Raw genomic sequence first — 9,219 nt, forward strand, 5'->3', positions numbered from 1 at the left:
GGCCGCGGCCGGGCAGAGACCCAGGAGCCAGGACCCCCGCAGGTAGCGTGGCGAGGTGGCAGCGAGCCCGGCAGAGCCACACATGCATGTGCTGCCCGGCGGTTCCCCCCACAGAGACCTGGAGAGAAGCCACAGGAGAGTCCTTTAATGTGGGAGGGAGCAGACGGCAGCACCTCGGGGCTGGGAAAGGCCCCCGCCGTTTTGGGTGACGGTCTCTGGCACACGCTGCCCGGGGAGATGGTCGTGCTCAGGCCTCCTCGCTGTCTGCTCCAGCGCTAAGGTGGGGCAGATCCCACTGGCGAGACCGGCTTTGGGAGCGCAGTTCCCCTTGCGCTCATCGCGCCGGCACACCGCAGCCGCGGCCCCGGCGCAGCACGGGGAGCCCCTCCGGAGAGAGCCCCCCCCTGCCGCGGGGCTGCACCTACCCAGCGCTCTGGCAGAACTGGATCACGGCTTGCTCCTGCTCCCGCGTCTCGATAGAGCCAGGCCGCAGCCGCCGGATCTCCCGGATGGCGTCGCCACCGTTCATCTTCCGCGCCTTCGCCAGGTAGCAGGCCAGCATGGTGCCGGTGCGGCCGTGCCCCAGCAGGCAGTGCACGGCCACGGCCTGGCCGGCAGCACCGCACCGTCACCGTCACGTCCCTGTGGCGGCCCCCCCACGCTCCCCAGCACTGTCACCCCCCTGCGGTGCCACCTCCCCGCCGTGATGGGCCCCCGTACCTCGCCGCGGGCGTTGGCCTCCTCCACCAGCCGCAGGAAGCTCTGGATCTGCGCGGGCGTCGGGGGGCTGAAGTCGGGCACGCGGAGCCGGTGCAGCCGGACGGCGGGGCAGCAGCCGTGGTGCGGGGGCGCCCGCTCCGACAGCGATACCAGGTGCCGCACGCCCTGGCCCTGCAGGAACCGGTAGTGCCCCGGCTCCCGCGGCATGGCCAGGCCCGCCAGCCGCCCCTCCGCCACCCACGAGAAGTTGGGGGGCTCGGACGCCGCCATCGCCTGCAGGGACCAGCACCGTGGGCCTGCGCCGCCGCGTTCCCCGGGGACGGGGCCGCTCTGGGGACCTCGGCGGGACGGAGCCCCGGGAGACCACGGCCGGGCCCCCCCGGCCCCCCAGTTCAGGGCCCCCGGGGAGACCACGGCCGGGCCCCCCCGACCCTCCCTGGCCAGGACCCCCCAGTTCGGGCCCCCGAGATCCCCGGGCCCGTCCCCCCGGCAGTCCCGCACCGGCCGGAGCCCCCCCATAGGCCTCCCCGGGCGGGCCCGGCCCCCGCGGCTTGCCCCGAGCGGGGCCCCGCACCGGCCCGGCCGATCCCCGTAGGCCGCCCCGCGCAGCCCCGGGCCCCGCCCGCCCCGCCGTACCGGGGAGGCCGCGCGGCGGCGGAGCGGAGCGGGGCCCGGCGAGCGTCTGCGAAGGGCGGCGGCGCGGGCGGGCCGAGACCTTCTGCCAGCGGCGGGGCCGCGGCGGCCGCCGGGATACGGGGCAGCGCCCCCCGGGCTCCGGGACTGCAAGTGCCCGGGGCACCGGGACGCGGGGCTGCGCCCCCCGAGCACTGGGCAAGGGAGTGCCCGGTGCTGTCCCCCCGCGCCCCGGCCCCGGTGTCCCCAGGATGGGAGCAGGGCCCCTGGGCTGGCGGCAGCCCCTTCCCCTCCCTCCTCTACCGCTGACCCTCTCCCTGACAAGTTTTCTGAGCCGGGATTAATTACCTGAGCCACGCTCAGCTTTGGTGGGCTTCAATTTGGACAGCAAAGACCATTGCTGCTTTTCAAACCCATTTCTTCATTTATGCGATGCTGGGTGGCTTTGGGGGGGGGGGTTACAGAGCAGGGAAGGGGGGGACAACACAGCCCCTGTGGCAGTCGGGGCTCACGCACCACTTGCCGGCCACCACGGGAATGCACTGGCCCAGCAGCGGGCCTCAGGGCTTCAGGTACACCTCACCCACGATCTTGTAGGGGAAGTTCCTCCAGCCGAAGATGGGGGCTTTGCTGAGCTTGTTGTACATGGCCCCCATCACCTCTGAGGTGGAGAGCCCCGTGTCCCACATGTACAGGGCTGAGAGCTCCCCTGTGAAGGACTGCCGCGCGTCGAAGCCGCCCCCGAAGGCGTCCTGCTCCTGCCCCAGCACGATGGCCGCCTCTGCCCCCACCGTGTAGCCCCTCTGCAGCCCCTTGCGGGGCCAGGCCTTCCCGTTGAACCAGAAGCCCACGATGCCGGTGGCCGACTCCCAGCTGGCGCAGACATGCTTGCTCTCCGCGATGCTCTGGGGGACGTGGAAGGTGACGAACTTGCCCCCCACATAGAACCGGTACTCGCTGGGCTTGGGCTTGAAGAGGAGGATCTCGTTGTCCTGCGCCTTGGTGGTGTAGGAGAAGAGGCTGTAGGGCTGGGTCAGGTCAGTGTAGGACTGCAGGCATACGGTGAAGTTCCGCAGCGGCTGCTCTGGCTTCGCCCTCACCAGCACGTGGGAGTTTGTGGTCTCTTGGGGATACACAAACACGTGGCGCTCCAGGTCTGGGGGAGGCGAGAAAGAGGTGGCTGCTCCTGCCACGGCCAAGACGTCCCGCAAGTCCCCCAGGGAGAAATGGCTGCAGTGTGCCAGTGAGGAAGCCACCAACAACCTGGAGATGGCCTCCACGTCAGACCTAGGGGTGGCTTCCACCACCGAGACCAGCCGTGTGGGGGCTGTGATACAGGGTGGCAAGTGCACAGGGTGGTGAGGACGAGGGGGAAGGAGGGGAAGACCCCTTGTCCCCCGCCATCCCCTTGGTCCCCTCCCTACCCTGTATCCACAGGTTGTAGGTGGCCACGGCAGTGCCCAGCGAGCCCATGGCCGTGCAGACGTAGGTGCCCAAGTGGGTCGTGTTGAAGAAGGGGAAGAAGAGGATGTTGTCGGGGCCTTTCTGCAGAGGGTCATGCTTGCCTTTCTTCTCCCACAGGAACTCCTGGGGGCTGAGCCGGGCCGGGTGTCACTCAGGCAGGCGGACACCCCAGGGTGGCCATGCCATGGACCACTGTGCTCCCTCTCCAGACCCTTCTTCTCCCACTGCCCACGGGTCCAGGGATGCCGGAGCTGCCTGCCCCACGCCGGTGCCATGCCAGAGGCCGCGGGAGGGTGGGGAGTGCCTTACCCAGGGTCCCCCGTGACCTCGCAGGAGAGCATCAGCTGGTGGTATGGGGTGGGTGCCGGTGGGTGAGCCTGGATCTGGGCGGTCAGTTTTTCTGCAGGAGCCAGAGGGAAGGGCCAGACTGGGTGGGGGGGTGTCCTTGTCCCCACCCGTGGCAGCCCCGTGTCCCTGCGCCGCCCCCACCGCAGCCCTGTGGCACTCTTGTGGCACCTGGCGTTGTGTCTGGTGTTGTGTCCCTGCTGCCCCCTGCCGCTGTCCGCGCTGTGGCGCTCAGGGTGCCCCCTCAGGCTCTTGCTATGCTGCCATCTCATCTCCTCCTCCCACCCCTGCTGCACCCCCCCCTCACCCCCAGCGTGCTGCGCTGTGCCCACCGCACCCCTCTGCAGAGCTCCGGGTGCCTCCTCACCGCACGGCTACTGTGTGACCCCCGTGCCTCCCCCTGCACCCCCTGCACCCCACTGCGGTAGTCAGGGTGCCCCACTGCTCCCCACCGCCACCACTGCTGCATGACCCCTGCACCCGCTGCACCTTCCGCGCTCCCCAGGGACCCAGAGGGGGTGCCGGTGCAGCCCCTCCGACCCTACCTTGTGGGGCAGCAAGGTCAAAAAGTGCCACGAAGGTGAGGAGGCAGAGCCGCAGCTGCCCCATGGCGCTGCCAGGCCCGGCCACCGGCACCTCCGTGGTGAGGGGGAACTGCAGTCACCGCACCGCCGCCCCGGGGCTGCTCGGGGTCTGTGTGGCTACACAGCAGTGACGTTCCCTGTGACCTTCATGGCCAGGTGCCGGGGGCACTGACCCACGGGGCTGTTTGACAATCTGGTGAGAGGCCCGGGGCCGGTTTGCCTGCCTGGGAGCCTGCAGACCCAGCGGGCTGGCAGGGAGCCCGGGGACGGTGCTCAGGAGCACCCTGCCAGGCTGAGGGGTGCCCCCAGCCCTGTCCTGAACGCGGCTCCCTGGCTGGGGCACACAGACAGCACCTTCTTCTTGGAGGGTTATAGAAGTGAAGCGGTGATGGGGACGGGGAGGGGAGAGCGGGGGCTGAGGCTGCCCCAGCCCCGGATCCGGCCAGCTCTCATGGCCCCAGCGCCTCCCGGAGCCGGGGTTTCACCACCACGTCGCCCTTCACTTCGTAGCTCAGGGTCTTCCAGGCCACGACAGCAGGCGGCAGGCGCAGGGACTGGTAGGCGGCTCGCATCTTGTCTGGGGACAGCCCCGCGTCCCACAGGTAGACGTCGGCCAGCTCGCCCGAGAAAGAATTGTAGACGTCGAAGCCGCCCCCGAAGGCATCCTGCTCCTGCCCCAGCAGGATGGCCGCCTCCACCCCCACCGTGTAGCCCCTCTGCAGCCCCTTGCGGGGCCAGGGCTTCCCGTTAAGCCAAAACTCGGCGATGCCGGTGGCCGACTCCCAGCTGGTGCAGACGTGCTCCCAGTCTCCGCGGCCCTCGGGGACGCGGAAGGTGACGAACCTGCCCCCCACATAGAACCGGTACTCGCTGGGCTTGGGCTTGAAGAGGAGGATCTCGTTGTCCTGCGCCTTGGTGGCGTAGGAGAAGAGGCTGTAGGGCCGGGTCAGGTCAGTGTAGGACCGCAGGCATACGGTGAAGTTCTGCAGCGGCTGCTCAAGCTTGGCCCTCAGCACCACATAGGCATCGCTGGGGTCCTTCCGGAAGACGAACACCTTTCGGTACAGGTCTGGGGGATGAGAGGGGATGTGGTGGGAGGTTGGGGTGTCCTGCAGCCCCCTCTGACTGCCTCTGAAACTTCCTCCACCCCCCCGGGTGACCCTTTGTCCCCTCTGCTGACCCCAGCCTTGCTCCAGCATCCTCCAGCCCCACTGTCTGGGGTCTGACGTGAAGCAGAGGGCTCCGAGAGCTGCTGCCATGTCCCCCCCCAGCTCCTGTCCCCCAGCGTTGCCCCTACCTTCCTGGGCCACCATCTCCGAGAGCCCGGCCAGGACGGCAAGCCAGAGCTGCAGCTGGCCCATGGTCCCGGGCGCTGCAGTCAGTGCCAGCGGACGGCTTGGCGCCAGGCTGCTGCCCACTGGGTTTATGTGCTGGAGGGTGGGAGGGGAGCCACGTCCCCCCAATCCTGTCCCCAGCAGCTTGGCGTGCCCGGGAGGAGCGATTTCACGCTGTCACGCGGATGCGCCGCAAGACCCTGTCACCCGCTTGCACGGGGCTCCCCTTGGAGCTGCGCCCCTGGCGCGTGCTCACCCCGGCAGCGGGGGCAACCGGCTGCGCTGCGCCTCGCTCCTCTCACCCCACACCCCAGGGCAAACCCCGCAGGATTGACCTGGTTAGATCCTGGCGCGTCCGAGAAGCACAGGGGAAGCTGCCCCCAGGCCCGCACCCCAACCCACAGCTCTCGGCACGTCCCAGGACTCTGCTCATCCCATCCTGGCCAAGGGGACGGAGCCCGAAGCCGGAGCCGTGGGCGCCAGGTGGCAGAAGAAACTGCAGCAAGAGGCCGAGAGTCCGGCTGTGCCCTGGGAGCAGATGGGGCCGGCACCAGGACGCTGCGTCCTCTGCCCGGGTATGACCCGGTCGGGAAGGGGGAGGATTTTCTGCTCCGGGCTCCGTGATGATGGTGCCGGGCTGGTGCTGGAGGGTCCAGGCTGGGGATGCGGGGCCGCTGCACAGGCAGCTGCGGGGGGGTGGGTGGCAGGGCAGCAGCGGGCAGCCGCCCCCTTTTGGGGGATGGTGTAGGCTGAGTTAGTGCTTCAGTTTACCACGGATGGGCCCCCAGGTCCCGCAGGGCTGGGCTCAGCCGGGGAAGATCGTGCCCCTGCGGGTGGGCAGGTCCTGGCCGCAGGCTCGTGCCCCTCCATCACCGCCCTCCAGCTCTCCATCCACACCCGTTTCGCCTCCCCTGTGCCTTGTGACCGCACGTGGCCGTCCCTCATGGACGACGGCTGATGCCTCCAGCGCTGGATATAAATCACCCCGCTTCCCGCTAATAGACTGCAGAGCTTCATTATGAACTTTTCCTGCTAATTTGGAGGCACAAAGAGCACACACCTCCCACTTCCCATCCCTCAGCCCACAGGAGCCTGGCCAGAGGTGATGGATGTTCCCCCCCGTGCCCCCCCGTGCCCCCCAGCCCCTGCCATTAACCGAGCTTGGCGAGCAGCTGACAGACGTATATATTGTATGTAATTCCCACGGGCTGATCTCAGACATGACACTTATCTTGGCTTGTCAGGAGGGAGTGAAAAATCCACTGTTGCTTCACATCGCCACTGCCCTTCCTGCCTGCTGAAATTCCCCCTGGAGCTGGAGGGGCTGGGGCCGAGCCTTGGGAGTCTCCCCAGACGTCCAGGAGCCTGGGGCTGGCACCCCGCTGGGGCTTGGGGAGATGCTTGAGGCACCCCAGGGCTATCTCCATTGAGCAAATCAGGGTGTCTGGCCCCAAACAGTGGGGCTGAGACCCCAAGGAAGGGGGTGGGGGAAGGAGAGGCACCAAGCCTGGCACATAATGGGCCCACATTGCCCTCCCCCTGGGTCCTGGGGGAGCATTTGCCTGTGGGGAAGAAGCCGCAGGGCTGGTGGGGATGCTGTGGGGAGAGGGGATGGTGCTGGGGGGCCCGGAGCTGGCAAGAGGCCCTCAGCTGTAGTGCCAGGAGCTCAGCAGCTGCCACTGGTCCCCGCCCCGCGCTGGCAGAGCCGGGCAGTGAGCAGCGCTGCGGGCCCCAGGCAGCAGTGCAGCACCCCCAGCCCCTCACTCAGCCCCAGCACGTGGTCAAAGTGCTCGAAGGTGCCACAGGTGGGCTGCAGCAGCCGGGTGTGCAGGAGGAAATCCACGGCCAGCCCCACGCCGTAGGGCACCCAGAGCCCAAAGAAGAGCCAGCTCACGCCAACGCCTGGCTCCCAGCCCGCCCTCAGCTGCGGCACAGCCAGCATGGCCACCAGCAGCACCGCTGGCAGCAGCAAGAAGAGGCAGAGGCAGAGGGCAAGGTGCAGCAGGTACACTGGGGAGAGGATGTCCACGCTCCGGTGGATGCAGCTCGTCTCTGGGGCCGCCACCGTGCCGCTGGCGAGAGCTGCTGGTATTGCCAGCAGCAACGCCCCGGCCCACACAGCCACGGCCAGCCGCCGGCTCCGGGGGTCCCAGCGGCACCAGACGGTGCTGCAGGAGCCACTGCCCACCAGCAGCCCCTGCGCAAAGAGGCTCCAGTGCCACAGCAGGTGGGTGAGTCTGCACAGCCCCATGCCCAGCCGCCAGCCCTGCCCGATGCCCACCGCCACCGATGGCAGCAGGGCTGCAAAGAGACCCGTTGCCATGGCCAGCTGGGCTACCAGCGCCTGGCTCTGGGGCCAGCCCCAGGCGTGGGGCCGCTTGGCCAGTGCCACCAGCAGAGACCCAGTGCTCAGGGCAGCTGCGGTGCAGGTGATGGCCAGGAAGGTGGGGGCCACGCGCTGGAAAAGGGGACAGTACTGGTTGTGGCAGGGAGCGGCATCGTAATCCGGGAAGGTCGTGCTGCTGTCGTTGTAGGAGACGTCACCCATGATCTCTGACAGGTTCAGGAAGGCTGTGCTGCTGTCGTAGGAGAGGTCGCCCATGATCTCTGACAGGTCCAGGGAGCTGTTGCTCTGCAGGACGCTGGGGCTCTGCGAATGAGACCGGTGGGCGTCAGGCAGGGAGGTACCTGGCCGACTGCAGGTGGCCACATCCCATGGCCACACTTGAGACGTCCCCTCCAATGGGCTCCCACCATGGACCTGCTGCCCCGCTGGTGCTGGGGGGTTGGTGCAGGCTGAGCAGGGTGGTTTATCAGGGAGGGACACGCTGCAGGGCGAGGGGAGGCGCCTGCAGCTGATACCTTGGGAGTGTGGGATTGTCCTGGGCTGGCCCCGCTGCTCGGGAAGAATGCATTTTCTTACAGCCCCAAAGAAGGGTTGCAAACCCTCAGTGGGCGGGTGCAAACCCTGCAGCAGGTGGGTGCAACCCCCCTGAGCTGTCTGCAAGTGAGTGCTGGCCAGCAGTGGCCACTGCGAGCTGTAGCCCTGCTCGCCAGCATGCACCCATGCGGCCCCAGCCCTCGTTGTGCAGCAGGATGGGAGGGAAGAAGCACTCACCACTGGGATGCAGTTGCCCATGACGCGTGTCCCAGGACGGTGCCCGCTCCTCTGCGTTTGGGGTCTCAAAGGGGTGCTGTACCCACAGCCGCTGCTCAGCCACGCGTGCTCCGTGCCCAGCGGCGCCGCGCGGGGCTGCGCTCGGATGGGCACCACGCACGGCGCTGCACGCGCTCCAAGAGACACCTTGCACGGAGGGGCCCACTCCGCTCACTCTCCCTCAGGCTCTGCTCCTCCCGCTCGAAAGGGAGGCGAGGGACTGCGGTAACCAGATAAGAGCTGCCTTGTTCATAGCAGCCCTCCTGGCCTGGCAATCCCCTTTGCCAGGACCTGACGGAAACGGGTGGGCCATCGCTGCCGGTAAAGCCAGTGAGCTGCCAGCTCAAGCCTGCAATTTCTCGAGCAGGAAACAATTGCTTCTTGGCAGAAGACCTTAAATTAATTGCGGATTGTATTTACAGGCGCCCTGGCTGTGTGGATGCTCCTATTGCTGGCCTGGACTCAGGCACATGTGGAGTTTCATCCCAGGGATTCTGGCTGCACGCAAGCCTGGCTCCGGGGCGTAGGGTGGGTGCTGCGGGTGCAGGATGCAGGCGACTGCTTAGGTGACCCTACAGCAGAGCAGCCTGGGCACACGGTGCTTTCCAGCTCCCGTACAGCAAGGAAATCCGCAGCTCTTCCTCGGGAGGCCCTGCTGGGAGGCCGGGTCCTGTGAGGTCACCCTGCAGCACTGGGGCTGAGTCACAGGCTCCCTGGGTTGCAGCGGCAGCAAGCCCAGCTTGGGGGACTGGCAGGGGCCAGTGGCACTTGGTGGCCATCACCCCCACAGGGTGGTGGGGCTGGGGGGTGCTCAGGGGGTTGGGACTGAGGGCTGCTGTCGTTTGGGGGGGGGCTGGTAATTTGGGAGAAGCTGAGGGTCAGGGTCTGGGTGTCTGCGGTGGGTGTCTGGGGGACTGGGTGGGGGGATTTGGGGGTGAAAGGGCTGGGGCTCAGGGGACAGGCAGCTGATGGAGGCTGGTCA

At 67.9% G+C, this 9,219-nt stretch overlaps 4 protein-coding genes across 6 annotated transcripts; all 4 read right to left on the minus strand.

Annotated features, from left to right (window-relative positions):
- Positions 1-130: 130 nt before the first annotated feature.
- On the minus strand, positions 131-1,483 carry DUSP23 (dual specificity phosphatase 23). 3 transcript variants are annotated; one of them, XM_074852931.1, is made up of 4 exons: positions 1,357-1,483; positions 721-993; positions 426-607; positions 131-275 (listed from the first exon to the last, which is right to left on the minus strand). In XM_074852931.1, the coding sequence occupies exons 2-4, from the start codon at positions 988-990 to the stop codon at positions 248-250; spliced, it is 480 nt and encodes a 159-aa protein (XP_074709032.1). In that variant the 5' UTR covers positions 991-993; positions 1,357-1,483; the 3' UTR covers positions 131-247. The 3 variants fall into 3 exon arrangements, with proteins under 3 accessions (XP_074709032.1, XP_074709031.1, XP_074709030.1); XM_074852930.1 differs by lacking the exon at positions 1,357-1,483 and having other exon boundaries at positions 426-538; positions 721-1,314; XM_074852929.1 differs by lacking the exon at positions 1,357-1,483 and having other exon boundaries at positions 721-1,297.
- A 271-nt stretch (positions 1,484-1,754) lies between these two features.
- Positions 1,755-3,840, minus strand: LOC141936178 (serum amyloid P-component-like). Its single transcript, XM_074852932.1, has 4 exons — positions 3,708-3,840; positions 3,127-3,217; positions 2,778-2,947; positions 1,755-2,509 (listed from the first exon to the last, which is right to left on the minus strand). The coding sequence occupies exons 1-4, from the start codon at positions 3,769-3,771 to the stop codon at positions 1,914-1,916; spliced, it is 921 nt and encodes a 306-aa protein (XP_074709033.1). The 5' UTR covers positions 3,772-3,840; the 3' UTR covers positions 1,755-1,913.
- A 355-nt stretch (positions 3,841-4,195) lies between these two features.
- LOC141936395 (serum amyloid P-component-like) lies at positions 4,196-5,107 on the minus strand. The gene is made up of 2 exons (XM_074853304.1): positions 5,044-5,107; positions 4,196-4,815 (listed from the first exon to the last, which is right to left on the minus strand). The coding sequence occupies exons 1-2, from the start codon at positions 5,105-5,107 to the stop codon at positions 4,196-4,198; spliced, it is 684 nt and encodes a 227-aa protein (XP_074709405.1).
- A 1,146-nt stretch (positions 5,108-6,253) lies between these two features.
- On the minus strand, positions 6,254-8,411 carry ACKR1 (atypical chemokine receptor 1 (Duffy blood group)). The gene is made up of 2 exons (XM_074853500.1): positions 8,199-8,411; positions 6,254-7,730 (listed from the first exon to the last, which is right to left on the minus strand). The coding sequence occupies exons 1-2, from the start codon at positions 8,217-8,219 to the stop codon at positions 6,747-6,749; spliced, it is 1,005 nt and encodes a 334-aa protein (XP_074709601.1). The 5' UTR covers positions 8,220-8,411; the 3' UTR covers positions 6,254-6,746.
- Between the last annotated feature and the right edge of the window lie 808 nt (positions 8,412-9,219).

Source organism: Strix uralensis, chromosome 32 (assembly GCF_047716275.1).
Source record: "Strix uralensis isolate ZFMK-TIS-50842 chromosome 32, bStrUra1, whole genome shotgun sequence".
NCBI lineage: Eukaryota > Metazoa > Chordata > Aves > Strigiformes > Strigidae > Strix > Strix uralensis.